We start from the raw sequence: 19,695 nt of genomic DNA on the forward strand, positions 1-19,695 counted from the left end.
TTGAGTTTGACGCGAAAGTGAACTGCGCTTGCGCTACGAAATCCAATCGAGCAGGGAGTGGCTGTGTTTCCCTCATGAGAACCATTTTAACCATAACGCAGCCAACATGATGATAAAAATAGAAACATTTAGTCCACATGATATTACAAACCCTTATTTTTCACCATGTTAGACTTAAATGGTCATTATTTTCTTACAAAGCCTTGTTAAATTTTATTCCAACTACACAATAACGAGATCTCCCTCCACTTGTAAACAGAACAGTAATAACGCACCTGTTGGGGATTCTGGAATGGAAGAAATATTGAACTTTGAAAGGAAATTAGAAGATGATTATTACCAAATTCTTGGATGCGACGAACTTTCAAACGTAAGATATTCTTGCACTGTAATATTAGTCAAAAGAAATTCGTATTCGTTCAAGAAATTGTTGACTCTAAATCAGTGTTCTGACAGTATCCACCTGGAATTGAAACACTCATCTGCAGATTTGTTAAAGCGTATATCAACCACGCTTGTACATGCAGTGACCTTCACCTCTGATAATACTTTGAAATGAAAGAAAACCAATATGCACAAGTGCTTGAGTACCCGAGGCTGTTAAAAAGATCCCAGTTATAATTGGTCTTCAGCAACCATTCTTGTGGTAAGAGGCGACAAACAGGATCGACTTGCTGACTTGGTTGACAATGACATCGTGTCCAAACTGTGAAATCGATGCACATGTTGTTGAGTTTGGTGGTCTTGACGTGATTATTTACAGACCATGCACTTCCCACATATCAAGGTGGAATATTGCCGAGTGCGTGATCAAACAAACAGACACAAATAATTAAGACATAAGATCAAAAGTTTTTGTAATGGAACAATGTAGAAGTCGATTACATCAGAGACCACTTTTGTTAATATGGTCTGTGGTTAAATGTGTGTTTCTTTCCTCAGACTGAACAGATACTCAAGGAATATAAAGCAAGAGTCCTTGACTGTCATCCAGACAAACATCCAGAAGATTCTAAAGCAGGTTGGTCCATGAAAGAATTAGTGCAGCTATAGAATCCGAACCCTACCTAATAAATAGTATTATAATACACACTGTATATTTTTCAACAAAATGTCATTAGTATCACTTCACTGATCCCTCAGGCTTCCTGAATCCACACACCCATGAAGATCCATGCTTGTCGTTATTAGAGGCAACTAATGGAATCAGGTGGTTAGGCTCACTGACTTGGTTGACACATCATCATATTCAATTTGCGTAGAAAGGTGTGATGTTGATCAATTGACTGTCCGGTGCAGACTTAATTATGTACAGACCATATACATGTACCTGGAAGATTGTGCGTCAATAATCACAGCAAGCAAAATATTCATGGTTGGATCAGGTAATCCAGGTGTCTGAGGTTTGGGAGCCTTTGGTAAGTACATTCATAATGCCATCCTAATTCCCGAATTTGGAGCATAAGGTGAGATATTGAAATTTAATGCTATATTTGTTACAGTCATATTGTGAAATCAGTCATTTCGTGAAATGCCAAAACATTTCAGTCATTTCACATCATTTTGTGTAACAACAATGTAACAACATTAAGTACAGTCATTCAACATTTATCTGAACACTTGTGTTTTTCTTGAAATCATCCGGATAAGCAAATTTACGGATATCTGAACCCACGGACCGTACATACATGTACAAAGAAATGTACTAAGAAACGAAAGTGCACAATCGCACATACCTCTTGAACATTTTATCTCTAAGAAAAGGTTCGTACCCGAACGATTCCAAATGCTATTTAGCGTACGCTTGCTTCCGGGTAATACACACGGCATACATACAAATCATGACAACAGCGAGTAAACAGTCACTGAAAATAGTGTTTTTGGCAATATTCAAGGATGTTGTCTTGCGGAAATATTAGGTAATGTTAAAGGTCACATGCAACCAAAAATTCAAACATAATTAAAACACAATTATCACTTATTCATGACATCTAATATACATTGCTGCTTGTTAAAAAACACATAAACAAAATTATTAGCGTACAATCGCGATTCAAAAGTGCAATATTTTGTACTTGGGCTTACTTCCCTCGAAACGAAGCCCTCAGGAGACGGAACCCAGTCATAGCGGGTGGCTGTGCACTCAAGGGTAACGACGGATTCCTATTGGCTGGTTCATTTGCTGATATGCTGAGGGCTCATTGTGTGTACAGAAAGATGATCTGTTTGATGGGCCTTTTATAAGTATGCCTAGTCACAAGAAAGTAAGATTCTTTATGGATAACAACTTCTTTAACTGTACTTGATGAATCGTTTCAGTATGGATTCATCTACCGTTGTCAAACAAAATCATTTACACTAGAATAAGTTGTTATCCCTAGAGAATGTATATAGAGATGTTGGGTTTTGTAAATACACATTCTCTGAATTTGATTTCGATCAAATCAAAAATCATCTCGGTAGATATGGTGAACTACTGCGTGACTGGAAAGTGTCATTCGTCCAAGTACAAAGCAGGACTTGAAAGAGTTTGCACCAGTTTCTGTCAAATCCAGTCATCCGAAAAAATGGATGTAGTTTGTTTGCAACCCACAGACATAAAAACTTGTCATGTGTACAAGTATCACACCTGCCTAATTACATAATGTGGCAGAGACTGGACTCGGGTTCACGAGTCATAAGTCAGTTTATTTTGTTTATGGCGTACAGCCTTATAGGTGTTAAGTTCAAATTGCACGTGGTCAATGATTGAAGCTGTGTATTGCATGTTGTCTTTAGCAGACAGGCAGACAGGCAGACAGACATATAGGTGTGAATAAACCAGACACTGAGCTTTCTCTGTGACAGAAACTGCTTACCACAATCAACAAGTTTTTTTACGTAACGAGAAGATTATTTACTTGTTTGTGTTCACAACCAAGATTAGACTACTGCTCACGACCTCAGACGCTGGGCATGCATACTGTTTCAAGCTCCGCAAACCTATTCACTGCGCATGCGTTATGGACGCAGTGCAGCACAGCTGTTGAAACCAGTTTTCCCCCCAGCGCTGGCGGAAATTTAGTGAATCGTTTGAACTCCAATTTCGCGGGCTTTTTTTTCATTGCGTTTTTTTTTTCAACTTTATATACTGAATTGGCATGATTTGTTTTGGTAAGTGCACACCTAAAGGTATCAGAATCTGCAAAGTTGTGTTTTACGTTGCATGTGACCTTTAACCATGTCAACAGAAACCCCAAAGCATATATACTGCAGGTCAAATAACTGTGTTATATGCGGATTTTGGTTTGTGGAGAGATCTGTGTCAGTGACCTAAATATTTTGAAAATCCCTCCAATCCCTAAATAGTAACCGTTGTCTGATTGGTTAAATCTATTTAACCATCTCGCCGTTGATTGGAAGGTCATTGGTCGCTCAAAGGTTACCTGACACAACCATCTACTGGGTTTTGTTAGACTCAGTGGTGGAGTGTAACGAAACACACTGAGACTAAGTTTACTTAGACTGGATACACTATGTCTGGACATAAACCATGTTAACCAGCAACATGAATAAGCAAATTCTCTGATACCCATGCTATTGCCCAAAGTACATACTTTTTCAATTATCATTTCATCATTCACAGGCAAAGTGACACACCTCAAAATTAACTCAGTGTCACCTTGATTTCACATTTTATTTGACTGCGACATTTACGCCACAAATAGAAACAAACGACATGAAATGCTGCCAGTCAATGGTTTGACCATGTAAACAAAACATGTCAATAAACAACAAACACTACTTTATGATTTCTATATTTAGTACTAGTAATACTCTTCCTTCATTCCCGGTCAGTCGATCTCACATATGGGACAGGAGTTTTCATGTTGACACAAGTATAATCCCACCTCTCGCTGATTGTCTTAGTAAACACAGTTCAGTTATGGCAGCTACTTTTGATGATTGCTTGTCTATGGGTTGTGACAACTTTGTGTTGGATACCATCACTCAGGTGTTTGAAATGAAAAAAACCAACCACTCCAACAGGTCTTTTGTGAACTTTCCACGAAAATTGCACCCCATGAAAATATAGAATAGGTTACTGATTGTGCAGTATACTAAGAATTGGGGTTCAGAAGCTCGACACATTGGGTAGGTTTCGCTGGTTCGCTTTCCGTGTTAGAAATATAAACTCTGCACAGAGTTAGCAAACACTTCACTTCACGAGCGGGATCATCTCATATTTCATTTGTCTATTTAGTATATTACCTTGATTACTTCCAGATTTATACATATTTAACTTAAATTATCACTGCAATCACTTTGTTCCATCAGAAAAGTATATGGTTACAGTCCTATGCTGAAATACACAGCAAAATAGACAAGCATGTAACCAGGAACGAAAATACATTTCGTTTGCTGGAGATGATCCCTACGGCACATGTGACCTATCAACTTGTTTTGGAGTTATACATTTGACAAAGCTTCGTAGAAAAAAACAGCAACACAAGACAAACACATATCTATTGGATGTGTGCTGGTAATGTACTTCATTCTAGGTTGTTTTGGAGTAATACGCTCCACAAAGCTTCATATAAAAACAACAACACATGACAAGACACTTTTTTATTGGTGCTGGTGATGTGCTTCATCCGTAGTCACATTATACACAGGGTGTATGATTTATCCTTGACTTTGAAGGGGTGTAGAGGGGGGTTGCATTATACGCTGGTATACACGGTATACAATTACAGTAGTTTAGTATAAATCCAGTCCTGTATGGATTGTATGTGTATCCAGTAATATGTCTCTGAACTCAAATGGTGTCTGTCAGCCAATCCCGTTACTGTGTTGGTCTTTGAGGGGCTGAGGATGCATTGGTTAAAACTACTAAAAAGTCTTTTGAGAGGTTGTGAACAAATGAACCTGAAAAATGTTGGGCAATTATTTGGCAGGGGCTGCTTATAAAGATAACTTACACTTAAAGATTGGTTTGGAAAATGTGTAAGAAACTACGTGGGTACACTTCTAATCCTAATCGAAGGACTACTCAGAGATGTAGTATCTGTGTTTTACACACATGGCAATAAACCAATAGGCTAGCAAAGGGCAAAAGGCTTGAACATTATGAGAAGAGCCCACATTTATACATGTTCCGTCAGCTACTGTTTTTTCTTATTTAGGCACATTATTATTCTTACGTCCAGTATGAATTTGATTTCACTCGTCAGGCCAAATCATTTTAGTAAGCTGACATCTGATTGGCTCAAGAGCTCTTGCATGCTTTATGCTTATAATGGTGTTGAACTTCACAGACTTGGAACTGTCATGGAAGTTTATCTGAACTTGATGCAGGGAGGACATTTTCTGATTTCACTGACATTGTGTTGATGCTAAATGTTGATCCTTGTTACAGCAGAGCAATTCACTCGTCTACAAAAGGCAAAAGAAACACTGTCTGATCCCGAGAGTAGAGCGAAATACGACCATTGGCGCCAGTCTGGTGTAATGATGACATATGATCAGTGGAAAGGGCTGAGAGATTCTGTACACACCGTAAGTAAATGACAGTGTCGTTATCTCATGGAAATCTATCATATAGCTGTTGACGCTAAGTTCAAAAACATGGTCTGCTCAGATGCTGCTTCAAAGTTCTCAATTTCATCCCACCATTGAAGTGAAATACTTGGAAATGGTACAATAACTTGTTGAAACTAGACCTGTATAGTAGAGCTGCATTGATTTGCTTCGATTCATCGGAAATGGTATCTGACACCTAAGTTTTGATTTTCTTATAACTATTATCTCTATTTCAATTCAATATTTGAATACCTATTTAAATTATTTCCACACAACCAGAACATAATTTCAATTCCAACTCAAGCAGTTTCAAGCACTGAAGTAACGTACATCGTGATAGGTTGGCATCTGGCTAATTATCCAGTGAGAACTGCTGTTAGTAGGCATCGCCAAGTTGACAATGGAATTTATGATAAAAAAACAACTCTTACGATCGTGAATTGAAATCTTATGTTATTACTGGTATGAAGAATCAAGGGTTCAATATCAAAAATCAAATCGAGGTCTGGGTGAATTGTTGCAGCCCTACTGTATAGAACCACGGTGAATAGAAAATAAGGGTAAGCAGCACTTCCAAATGTTTTGGGTTTGAAGATTATTGTCAAAACTGTATCCACCAACCAGCATAGATTGTGTAATGCATTGTACCGTTATCCATCATGTGATTGTAGATCCTCATCTGTCTTGAGTATCTGCCAGAGAGGTTGCCATGGAGACCCTTTGTCTCAGTACTAACATGTCAGTGTGTTGTTTTATCACTGATTAATAAACAACCTTTTGTCAAAATAAGTTAGCCAGCTAATGTCTGAACATCATCAAACATTGTCAATAAATTCTGAAGATTCACCTAGTACAAGATATTTCACTCTCTGTGTTATGTATTAACAGCGTATTAGAGTAGATGGTGAAATTCTTCATTGTACTTATGTTGATGTTTCAGTGTAAATTCTACCATTTTTTATGTAAATGGTGGTGTTAGAATCTACACCACGGCGTCTAGTATTTAAATATAAAGTTCATCATCCATACTTTATAGTCATTAGTTCAATATTCTACTTCAAACTGCTTTTGAGATAATTTATTGTTTATTTCATCTTTCCAGTCAATGCATTGGGCGTCTGTGAAGACTAAACCCATGCTTTCTGACACGTCAGAAGGTTCACACAGTTCACACAGACAAGGGCAGACAACTCCTCATTCCTTACATTCAACATCTGCAGCTTCTGGTATGTTTGCTTGATGGTAGTCATTCCGTCCACACGGCTAGTAGTTGACTTGGGAGATGTAAAATCAAGTGGCCAAAGGAACCGCATTCAACTAATGTCCCTTAGTACTTGTCTGTAGTTTGCCTTAGTTTATTTTGTTGGTTGTTTAATGATGCAATCAGCAAAACTTCCAGCTATATTAGAGTGGTCTATGATTAATCACATCTGATACGATGACATGCATCATCCAAGTCAGCAATAATGACAACCTAATCCAGGATCTTCATGAGCTGCTGCTTCTGAAGACAAGCATCGGTTGCAGAAGTGTAATTCTGATCCCGATCTTTATAGGAAGATTTTTGCTTGTATTGATTATTGGTCTGTAATTTCATACCCATATCTAGTGATTTCATCAAAGCAGTAGATGTTTATGAAATTTGTTCTGTTTGGTTTTCTGTTGACATATAGCAACCATGATCTCATGTGAGTGAGTGAGTGAGTTTAGTTTTATGCCACACTCAGCAGTATTCCAGCCATATGGCGACAGTCTGTAAATAATTGAGTCTGGACCAGACAGTCCTGTGATCAATAACATGAGCATCGATCCATGCCGTTGAGAACCGATGACATGTGCCAACAAAGTCAGCGAGTCTGATCACCTGATCCTGTTAGTCACCTCTTACAACAAGCCGAGTCACCTTTTATGGCAAGCATTGGTTGATGAAGGCCTATTCTAACCCGGACCTTCACATATCTGGTCTTATGTAGTCAATTCCCTTGTAAATCTGGGTAACAAATTTTAAACGAGCCTTCTGTTTGTCATTAGAGGTGAATAATAGGATCAAGTGGACAGGCTTGTAGACATGGTTTATGGATTTCTTTGACTGGCATTATAGAAGTTGGGAAGATGAAAGATGATGACTATTTTATGGATATACAACTTCTTCACTCTGTTTAGGCAAACCGAGTTGTACATCCATAAAATACGCATCATCCTTCATGGTTTATGGATGTGATCATTTTCCAATTGTGTAGACTGGTTCAAATGATGTGAGTGTTGAGCAGCAACGAAATCATAACTAAATTCTACCATCAGTGACCATGTACACTGATGCAGGCGTTTATGCATGTTTCGCGAACAGCTAACCACCATGTTCAGGTGGTGCATTCCTGCGAATGTTTGGGCTCGTTCAGACCTTCTGTCCAGTGAGTCACTGGATTGTTGGGTTGAAACTATAATTAAAAGACTAATTCAAATAAATGGAATATTGCAGTGTGTTGTTGTGAAAAAAACAGGTAAGAAATGGACCTAAGATACTTATCTCCAATGCTAAACCCACTCATTGTTTGCTGTAGTTAACTGAATATTTGTTGGTAGCACAATTGACTAAATAACTAATTGTCTGTTGCAGAATTATTTTGGCATTTTATACTAAATAGTGACTACAAACTAGTAATTATAATGACAGTATGCAGCAATCTTTTACTAAGATATCCTCCTTGTGGACTTTCCAGGAATGCCAGCAGAAAACAAGTCTCCAGGAGCGAGCCCCAGAAAACAGGTGCCCTGGGAAAGAGACCCAGCTTCCAATATGCTGCAAAAGTTCAGAAACTATGAAGTATAACAAGGATCAATGGCACAGAGGATTCATAATAGTTACAGAGGAATGATCACCCAGCACAGTGATTTGTTTGATAGTTGGTTTATCAGGAACCATTGTGATATAACATTCACACTTTTAAGATTAAAAAATGACTGTTAGCTAGCTTTATGGAGATCATTGTATGTATTATGTTTAAGGATATCTTTTTCAGTTGTTATACAGACAATACTTTAATTCTAATCAATGTTTTGGGGTTTTTTTTAATTTCTCTGCATGACAATACTTTTAGAACTTTACTGAGGTGTTATTTTAGTCTTTACCATCGACCCGAGTCTAAAAGGAAATCAAACATAGTGGTAGTGGTAATGGTAGCAGTAACAGTGGTAATAGTAGTTGTAGTGGTGGTAGTTTGATGTGAATCATGCATACTCAGCAAAATACTCTGAAACTTCCATGGGATATGTAGGTATATTCATGTCAGCATTACCCAGAGCAAAGTAGAATTGATCAAAATCTGATTATTAGGTTATTGTTAGCACATTTTTGTTATAGGACATTCATATTACGCACATATCCACCCAACTAGTACATGCCAAGGTGCTGGTATTGTTCACTGGATGTCATTCTCAACAGCTCGCCAAATTATCAATCTCAGCTCCCAGGGGATCATGCAGCTTTACTGTTGTGATGTTAACGAAGTCTTTCTTGAGCAGGGCCCCGTTTCACAAAACTCTTGTAAGCCTAAGGTCTCGTAACATTTCCCGTAGCCTTTGCACCTCCTATGTTACAGTATGCCAGGTACAAATGCTACGAGAAAAGTTACGAGTACGAGAGTTTTGTGAAACGGGGCCCTGTATTCTGTCACATTTCTGTACTGTGAAGATATTTCAGTATTCTTTAAATACTGTAAGGAAGACAGTACTGATGATATGAATACTGTGAAGATATTTCAGTATTCTTTAAATACTGTATGGAAGACAGTACTGATGATATGAATACTGCTTCCGATGATGGTGGTTGTGGCTTCTAGACTAGTACTTGTTTATGAAACTGAATAGTTCACTATATGTGTTATAAGATTATGATATCAAGATCACACAGATATTTACACCCTGGTCATTCCTTTTATATGTAGCATATGTATGGCGGTTTATTTATATGGTCTTGACAGCCCGCCGAGTTCATTTTGGGAGAATGCTGACAAGGTGTAAATAGAAGTACCAGTTTAATCTAGTCTTTGTGTCAAAGTTATCAGGCTATCTGTGATATGCATTGAATGTTATTTGTAAACTAAAGCAATATCTATGTTCTCATACTGTAAGACCTGTGACTTGTGTCTCATTTTAGTCATATATATTTATTGTTGTTGATGCATTCCTGTTGGATGTTAGAATATTTAAATGGTTTATTTACAAACATTGACATTTATTATTCGTATGTTATCAGATGATGTAATTGTGTTTGTTTCTGTAATATATATGATGCCTTTAAATGATGTCATGTCTTTAACTTATGTCCTGATTAGGATGCACATCAACAGCTGCATTTGCAAAAGTATATTCAGGCTGAAATTCAGATTTACCCTTGGATTTCCACTGTCACTATAATCCAACAAAATATGTCTTGTGCAGGTTGTATTCTGTACAAGCTCATGGGTGATTCAGTTGTTATATATGTTCCACAACTCATCTGGAGTTGTCTCCCTTGCCAGGACTTGTGATTGCAGATGTCTTCTTTGCTGATTATTTTCTTGGTTTAGTAATATAATGCATCTGATAATCTTGGTGATGATCTTAGACTTTTAGTCACGATATGGCTGCAATACCGCCGACATGATTTAATAACTCACTCTTACACTCTGCAGGCTTTTCTTCCACATCCCTTCCTATCCCAGTTACATAGATTGATGCTCATGCTGTTGATCACTGGTCCAAAAACAAATATTCAGACATGCCACCATAATGCTGGGATATTGTTGAATGCGGAGTTAACAAACAGTCAAACGATGCTGCTCATGAGACACACCAAACTGGAGGTGCGACTCATCGGCCTGTTTGGTTGCCTGTCACCAGCATTGACAAGGATTGCTGGTTTCAGAGCAATGAGAGGATGCCTGAACTACCCATGTAGAATGGTGTAGTATTGTGAGTCACACTTTGTCGGATTCCTGTGTACCAGTGTATCTGAGCAGCATGGATCAAATCTCAAACTAGTGAACATATGATTATGATGATGTCAGCTGTCGAGTCTCCAATAAAACTGCATTTCATATTCATCTGGAAATTGAAGCATTTGGAGAACAGATTCCCAAGGCAAGTGTGGAAGACAAGGTGAAGCAGGTAGCCTGGAAGCATGAATATGGACAGACAAGTTTGTGCCAGAAATGAAACTGTTCCAAAGAACCACGAATACTTTAATAGTCATGCAATACGTCATAGTCGTGGTCACTGAAAAGAGTGAGGAATATTTATAACAGCAACATGAGTTCATTATTTCCAAGGTTCATGAATGAGTTAAAAATTAAAGGTCACCTGGGCAATATTTCAGCCATTGCCCTGATACTCTGCATTGGCTACATTTTATTTGGCACAAGCTCCCGTGAGTCAGCGGATACTTAAAACAATTAAACTTTGTCTATGCAGACAGTTAGATATAGAGGCAAGATACATACAATGAAGAATTAAAGGCGCTTGGTTTAGCTAGTCACAAGTCACACCAAGAGCACATTGTAACCACTGCCGTAGTTAAAAAACGTCAGCAATATATTTTATGTTTAATGTGCGAGTGAGTGGGTTTAGTTTTTCACCGCTTTTAGCAATGTGACAGAAATATCAGGGTAGGGGGCTTCATTATACCCTACATTAATATACTCATGGAAACGAATAAGGGAACACACGAAAGTACGAGTGTTCCTTTATTCTTATCCAGCTGTACGTACACTGTGTGTGAAATTCTGGAATAAAATAAAGGAACATGTCTTTCATGTGTTCCTTTATTCGTTTCAAGGAGTATATGTCCTCCCAATACCAGGAGTTGAATGGCCAGATAACCACCATCCAAAGGCGCACGTAATATATGTATTAAATTGTTTGAAATACGCAGTTTTCCACAATGAACAGACAAAACAAAAGAAAATCAAAACACAACCATTCGTAGAATCCATGTTCATGGATGCGGATAAAGTGTGAGGTTTGTTTGTTTGTTAGTTTGCAGTTTAAATGGCAGTCTGGACCAGAAAATCCAGTGATCAACATCATGGCCACGATGTACGTAACTGTAGTACAATGCATGTACGGTCAACCAAGTCACGTGTTCCCGTCAGTCGTTACTTGCGACAAGCATGGGTTGCTGAAAATCATTTCTGACCCTGTTCTCAATGGATAGATAGTCACGATAATGCTGAAATACTGCCGATGTGACTTAAAGTCTTAACTCACTCACTCCACGGATGAAAGTGAATGAGTTAAGTTTTACTCCAGTTTTAGGACTATTCCAGGAATATCACGGCGGGGAACACTAGAAATGGGCTTCACACATTGTACCCACGTGGGAAATCGAACCCGGGTCTTCGGCGTGACGAAGGCTATACCACTATCCCCACGGATAAACGCGTGTGAAATAAACGCGTCTTTGCATGATTATGCTTTACATACATATGTAATTTAACATTTGCGGGTCTTTTCGACCATCACTTTGTTAATTTGTCCATTTCAAAATTGATTTCATTTTGAAGTACAAAAATACTAACTTAACGTTATGAAATTGTACGTTTGAACTATACTTGTGATAGGGCCTGGAACACCACTATCTACAAACCGCCATGACCGCTATGACACACAACACCACAAGTGATCTGATACATCTATCACACTGCAAGACCTCCATTGTCAAGTATACATTATCAAGATTCGACATTCCGTAGCATACTGTAATTAGGCAATAAGTTATTCAGGTGATATCAAAGTCTACAAGTATGCTCGTATCTGCTTCATTCCAGGTGTATGAATTGGACACAGCTGGTATCTGATAGCAAGAGTAGCTCTCGCACAATATCCATGAGAAATAGTTTGTGACGTGCACACAGATTCAACGCAATTAACCTGTCAATTAATAAGTATCACATAAATTGTCTTTAAGAATTATAGAAAGAATCGTGTCTTACAGTAATATGGCAGATCTTCAGTTAGTTGGTCACACAGCCCCAGAACCATATTATTGTACAGCCTTGCTCTCCCAGCAATGCCAAGGCCCTAAATGGAGTTAGTGGGTTTGTTTGCTGCAATCAAAATTATACATACATCCAAAGACAAAACGTTAATATAATCTCCCGTTAAAGATGTTTGATTTACGTTAATTTGACAACGCTAATTCCTGCGTTGAGAAGTGTTTTTACTGTTATATTGGTGGATCCAGAGGTATGGGTTCAAGGGGTTGGACCCCCACCCCTTTTTGAAAATCACTTATGATCACTTTGACGATTTATTTTCGCGTTGGCGGAGACAATGGCGGGGGTGGGAGGTCATGGAGTTCGAACCCGCTGAACCCCCTCCTTTAAAAATACCAGGATCCGCCCATGTGTTTACTTTTAATTATGTCCCAATCGGTATTATTGTAATAATTTGAGACAGTGTCATGCAGACATGGATTTTTCTGTACTTTAAGAGTTGGTCATCTTTAATCTATCTGTGATTTTGGCGTCGTTATTCTTCAAACTATGTGGTTTCTTTTCCCTTGAACATAACACTTTAAAAGGCGCATTTCCCAAAGCGTTGTTGGAGCAAGCTGATAAACAAAAATTACTTCAGTCGCTTTGTGATAATTAAGGTTGATTATCTTATAACAGCTAGAGCGACTTTTCTGACACCTTGGTCCCAAACCGCTGGTTGAGAGAGGCCTTTTCATCCTCCACAACAACCCCTAGTCCCTCATCTACTGACACTCAATCAAACACACACCAGGACGAAGTTTCTACACATGGTGGGGTAGCATAACGATGACAGCGTTCGCCCGTCACCGGTTCGATTCCATACATGGGTGCAATGTGCAAAGCCCATTTCTGGTGGAATCCGCCGTGATATTACTGGAATATTGCTAAAACCAACGTCAATCATTAACTCAAGTCTCTTAAAGCATGATATCGAGGGTAACTTATAATTTCATTTAAATTTAAAATGAGCCGCAGTGAGATTGGAGTTTCAGAATCTGAGGAGAGCTAGACTTTCTTTATCAAAGGCGCTTTAGTATTGTAGAAGGGGACAGGGAATAAGGTGGTTCAGAGACTGTGAGACGCACTACCGCATATCTATTGCCTCCCACACCTTCAGCCACAACAATCCTCTGCATCTCTCACAACATTGATCCGCACAGTGCTAAAAATAGCAGTGAGGCACAGTCGTTATTCTGTTCGTCATGCATCATGTCTAGAAATACACTTGTACTAATACAATCACTTTACTTAAACGGGTCGATGAATACACCCTTCACATTACTCTCGGTGGAAAATGCTTAATTCACATCATTTCTCTTAACATATTGAATGGGAAGAATACGAACTGAACAGTTACCGGGTTTATCTATGCTTTTTATATTCCGAATAGTTTCGTGCTTGGTAACAGGCATGCGCCGTTTCAAAAACGCAACACACTGTTGCTGACCTGTCTCGAAGTGACCTTCAGCTTCCCGAGGCATGTGACCTGTTTATGTACAATCCTGATCTGTAGATAACGCGAAGATGCGATGCGACATGTTTGAGAAAACAAAATAAGTGGCAAAAAATTTAGAAGTATGTGATCTACATTTTCGTATATCTATCTCGACTTGAGCTAAGGTTTCAGGTTGTAAATATGTCGCATGCTGATATACCCTCTCTATCTCAAAGTGATCCCAGGCTTCTAAATGTATGGGCCATGTTTATATCATTTTTTTTCTATCTCGAGGTGACGAGGCTTTCAGATGTATGGTGTATGGGCCATGTTTATATCATTTTTATCTATCTCGAGGTGACGAGGCTTTCAGATGTATGGTGTATGTTTCTATTAACCTCTCTATCTCGAGAGTCCCGGGATACATCCCAGTTGCGTACATCGATGCTCATGCTTTTGATCACTTTATTGCCTTGTCCAGACTCGACTAAATACAGACCACCGCCAAACAACAAACCACCCAGCCAACCAACCAATCTATATAAACGCGTATACGCTTAGACGAGTGATCTGAGGCTTCATGAAACACGTTCATGTCTCTCTCTATATCAACTGAATTCGTATCCGATAAAATAATCCATAAATCATCGTGGTCATAATAATCACAATCTCCAACGTTTCGTCATTTTTTCATCCACGTTCGCCTTAAGAAAACCACAACATGATGAATGACGCCGCGTATATACGCTATTCACATCTTGACTAATATTTCTTAATTTGTCCATCACTCATATCTCGTCTCAGCGTCCCGAACTAAACGAGGGCATCAAAATTCAAACACACACAAGGTCCAAGCCACCTGTAATCTAGGATGAGTCAGTACATCTGCTATAGCTTGACGAATACAGGTAATAATATACCTGGCGTGGCCTGGACTGCGGCCTATAAAAAGCAGCGCTTGTTGTCGACAGGCTCAAACACACTCACTTGAGACACCTTATTGTCTGCGTGAGGTACACCTGCTGCCTGACTCAGCTTTCACACGGCATTAACAGGACCTGTAGAAAATGGTAAGTCAATGACGCCTCAAAGACATGAAAGGGAACATGTCAATCATGTCTATCTAGGTTTCCACTTGAAAATTACGACTCTTAAAGATCGGTTTACCATAACAGATGTAATATGTTTATCACATTATCAGTAAAATAATAAATGTGATTTCGTGCCATCTTTAGCACTTCTGCTTCCAATATTGGTGTCACATGTTGACCCAAAGCTGGGATAGAACGTGGACTTTGTGCTAGACGACCGATGAGATTATCCTCTTAACCACTGTACATCACTAACAACACTTGTATAATCTCGAGCAGCATTGGAATCCACTGGTATCCATGATGGAACTATAGTGACGTCATTGTCACATCATCTTTACATTTTTTAGTCTTATAGTAAAAGTCGCTTAATATAAAAAAAAATAATATGTATACAAATATTGTTTTCTGAAAACCGACTGTCATGTTGTCCGAAACTAGAAGTGGACATCGGTCATTGAAATGTGACAGAAATACAGCAATGCCACGACTTCATGTCTGTCCGACGTATTTTGTAACGGGATAGACCCAGTGGACCTGAATGGACTGTAGAGGAGGACATCTGTTTAAACTCACGTTATCATAAGGATGATATGAGTCAGAGGTCAAAGGTTATCATCACTGACTGACGTACCGTACATACATGATTAAACACGCCTGTTATCAGGATTGCACGTCATGTTGCTGAGAGCTTGTGTGATGTTCGTTTGAAGTCTGACCATATGTAACGGACTCTGGACCTCACAATCAAGTGATTGATATGCTGAGCAACGATCCATCACACTGTCAGCCATGCCACACGTCTTGACGAAAGACATATATTTTAGGGAACCGCGTCTATGCATATAGCCTTAAAATCTTTATAGTGATTTACGAGCCCCGTATGAATGTATGAATGGACCTAGTTTGAGTTATACCATGGGCATGAAAGGAAGCTATTTGTTGTGACGCTTCCTGGTGCCTCGTATAGAGTGAACAAGGCAAGTACCGTTGACTGCCGTTAGTGGTCTTGTGAGAACCAATCGCACTTACTTGGTAGACTACGGGTTCATTAAATATGTAAATCGGTGTCCATACTATCAACTAACGTTCTAATATTGTCTACACTTGAAGACTTCTCACTTTAACTCAAAACTGAAGGCAGGGGGATTTAGACAGTCTTTCACTCTCTCACTCACCCACCCATCCACTCACTTCTTTACTCTCTCTTTACGGAAACCCGTGAAGATCCGGGTTAGAACTGATCTTCAGTAACCCATGCTTGTCATAAGAGACGACTATCGGGAGCGGGTGGTCAAGTTCGCTTACCCTACTCGCTTACGTGTCATCGTATTCCAATTTAGTAGATCGATTCTGATGCTGTTGATCACCGGTTTGCCTGGTCCAGATTCGATTATTTACAGGTCGCCACAATAGAGTTGAAATATTGCTGGATGCGGCGTAAAACAACAACCAACAAACGAAACACGCTGACTGACACACTCACTCGTTGGCTCACAGGTCATAACACACGTCCTCCATGTCTATGTAGGTGTGCGTTTCTATGTTGACGTGTTATGTTCTTTGCTAACAGAGAGAGGTCATCAGTATCCACATCGGCCAGGCCGGGGTTCAAATCGGCAACTCATGCTGGGAACTGTACTGTCTAGAGCATGGCATCCAGAAGGACGGCCAGATGCCCTCAGACGTGTCCGTCGAGGGCAGAGATTCTTCCTTCAACACCTTCTTCAGCGAGACAGGAGCTGGTAAACATGTGCCAAGGACCGTCTTTGTTGACCTTGAGCCATCTGTTATTGGTAAGAATACCTTCAAACAGTAGAGCGTTTCCATTTGCGATTATTTTTGAAAAGTCCAGTTTCAAAGCATTGTCTTGTTGCTATCGGATACTGGAAACAGAAACTCCAATAGGGTACACCATATACTGGACAAAATAATTTAGGAATACTGGCATTTTTATGATTGATATTTCATCAGTCAATGAATAAATAGATCATTATTCATAATTTCAAAATGTACATATATCTCTAAGTATTTTTGTCCAGTATATAGTATGTTAATGACAACCGGGAACTCATCGAAACATGGTCTTTAATGTGGTCAACTTTCATATGGTATCTTCCAGACGAAACCCGCACTGGTCCGTATCGTCAGCTTTTCCACCCAGAACAGCTGATCACGGGCAAGGAAGACGCCGCCAACAACTACGCTCGAGGCCACTACACCATCGGCAAGGAGATGATCGACGGTGTGATGGACAGAATTGGGAAGCTGACTGACCAGTGTGATGGACTTCAGGGTTTCCTCATCTTCCACAGCTTCGGTGGTGGAACTGGCTCCGGATTCACCTCTCTCTTGATGGAGAGATTGTCTTTTGACTATGGCAAGAAGTCCAAGCTTGAGTTCTCCGTGTATCCGGCTCCCCAGGTGTCTACGTCTGTGGTCGAACCCTACAACTCCGTACTGACCACACACACCACTCTGGAACACTCGGACTGTTCCTTCTTGGTCGACAACGAGGCCATCTATGACATCTGTAGACGTAACCTCGACATTGATTATCCTACCTACCACAACCTCAATCGTCTGATCAGCCAGATCGTAAGTTCCATCACGGCCTCCCTTCGATTTGACGGCTGTTTGAACGTGGATCTTAACGAGTTCCAGACCAACTTAGTCCCTTATCCGCGCATACACTTCCCACTCAGCACCTACGCTCCGATTCTCTCAGCAGAGAAGGCTTTCAGAGAGTCAATGACCGTTTCTGAAATTACAACTGCCTGTTTCGAACCCGTAAACCAGATGGTGAAGTGCGACCCACGTAAAGGCAAGTACATGGCCTGTTGTATGCTATTCCGTGGTGATGTCGTCCCAAAAGATGTTACGGCAGCCATTGCCAACATCAGGACCAAGAGAAGCATCCAGTTCGTGGATTGGTGTCCCACTGGGTTCAAGGTCGGCATCAACTACCAACCTCCAACAATCGTTCCTGGGGACGACCTTGCCAAGGTCCAGAGAGCTGTGTGCATGTTGAGCAACACCACCGCCATCGCCGACGCCTGGGCTCGTCTCGATCACAAGTTTGATTTGATGTATGCCAAAAGAGCGTTCGTTCATTGGTATGTTGGGGAGGGTATGGAGGAAGGGGAATTCGCTGAAGCTAGGGAGGATCTGACAGCGTTGGAGAAGGACTATGAAGAGGTAGGGGCGGACACCATAGACGCGACAGGGGAGGAATATGACCAATCCGAGTACTGAGACTCCGAGGCGGACATGTGCAATACCGATCATGCAATCAATAAAATTGCTGCGCCTAGAAGTATAAGACACTCACACAGTTTATAATTCATCTTTATAAGTCCTTTTTCTCATGAAATCAGACAAAGTAAAATGTAATTCAGTGCTGAAGGGATGTTGTAGCTGATGGGGTCCTGTGCGAGAAGTACAATATCATTTTCAGAATCCAGGTCAAGGAAATGTAGTATTTGTGACACGGCTGGCCAAGTCATCTAAGGTTCCATAGTTTGAACCGTGGGCTGGATCTTGGTTTGCATCTCATTGTGTCCTGGCAGTGGACAGCCCGATTGTTAAAACGTTCGCTCGTCACGCCGAAGACCCAGGTTCGATTTCCTACATGGGTTCAACGCGTGAAGCCCATTTCTGGTGTCCCCTGTCGTGATATTGCTGGAATATTGTTAAAAGCGGCGTAAAACCATACTCACACACTCACTTTATCCCATGGTGATATCTTTTGGTTTGTCAGCACCAAAACATGGTCATGGGTTTCACCAATGGTGAAATGTCTAATGTCCTGCACCAGTCGGGCCAGTCCTCCCATATCAAGCAGGGGTGATGGGGTGGTCTAGTGGTTAAGGCGTTCGCTCGTCACAGCGAAGACCCATGTTCGATTCCCGATATTAGTAGAATGTGTGAAGCCCATTTCGGGATTCTACCCCCAATATTGATAAAAGCGGAGTAAAAGTAAACTCACTAACGTCAAGCTTGCAGGCAATGCTCTTACTAAAGTACTGCATGGTTCTAAACAACGTAATTCTCATACTCTAAGAGGCGTATCAAACTGAGACATTGTCTCCGTGCAAGTTCGGTAACTCCTGACAGCTAGAAGTACGTGTTTTGGAGAGCAAATACTGTGAGTTTTTAACGACAAACTTTCTACTCCTGACCTAAGCATAGACCCCTTTAAGCACTGTATTTATTTTTTCAAACTGTTCATCTGCCTTCCTGGTAACATACGTTTGCAAATAAAGTATATTTCTGCATTTAAAGAATGTGAGTTCTCTGTAACGTTTTAGACTAAATGATGCCGCGCAAATACAACAGTTTAGTAATTTTTGCCATGAAAGTATATGTATATTGCAAGCAAAAGGGTGCGTTTAAACTCGCGCGTAAAAACTCGCGTGGATACGCACGCACGCACGCACGCACACACGCTCGCACGCACGCACAGACACACGCACACACACAGATATAATTTCTTCGATTCTCTTTCCCTCAAACACAGAGCCAATTTCCTTCCTACATGTTTCATTCAGTTCTCCAAGGTACCAAAACAGATGTGTCTTGATCAAAGACG

At 40.1% G+C, this 19,695-nt stretch overlaps 2 protein-coding genes across 2 annotated transcripts; both read left to right on the forward strand.

Moving 5' to 3' along the window:
- Positions 1-232: 232 nt before the first annotated feature.
- On the forward strand, positions 233-9,863 carry LOC137283686 (dnaJ homolog subfamily C member 12-like). Its single transcript, XM_067815336.1, has 6 exons — positions 233-370; positions 943-1,021; positions 5,399-5,538; positions 6,665-6,788; positions 8,283-9,085; positions 9,291-9,863. Exons 1-5 carry the CDS (start codon positions 293-295, stop codon positions 8,390-8,392), a joined length of 531 nt encoding a protein of 176 aa, XP_067671437.1. The 5' UTR covers positions 233-292; the 3' UTR covers positions 8,393-9,085; positions 9,291-9,863.
- A 5,025-nt stretch (positions 9,864-14,888) lies between these two features.
- LOC137283428 (tubulin alpha chain-like) lies at positions 14,889-19,381 on the forward strand. Its single transcript, XM_067814902.1, has 3 exons — positions 14,889-15,083; positions 16,678-16,900; positions 17,227-19,381. The coding sequence occupies exons 1-3, from the start codon at positions 15,081-15,083 to the stop codon at positions 18,357-18,359; spliced, it is 1,359 nt and encodes a 452-aa protein (XP_067671003.1). The 5' UTR covers positions 14,889-15,080; the 3' UTR covers positions 18,360-19,381.
- The last annotated feature ends 314 nt before the right edge of the window (positions 19,382-19,695 follow it).

Source organism: Haliotis asinina, chromosome 5 (genome assembly GCF_037392515.1).
Source record: "Haliotis asinina isolate JCU_RB_2024 chromosome 5, JCU_Hal_asi_v2, whole genome shotgun sequence".
In the NCBI taxonomy this organism is placed as follows: Eukaryota; Metazoa; Mollusca; class Gastropoda; order Lepetellida; family Haliotidae; genus Haliotis; species Haliotis asinina.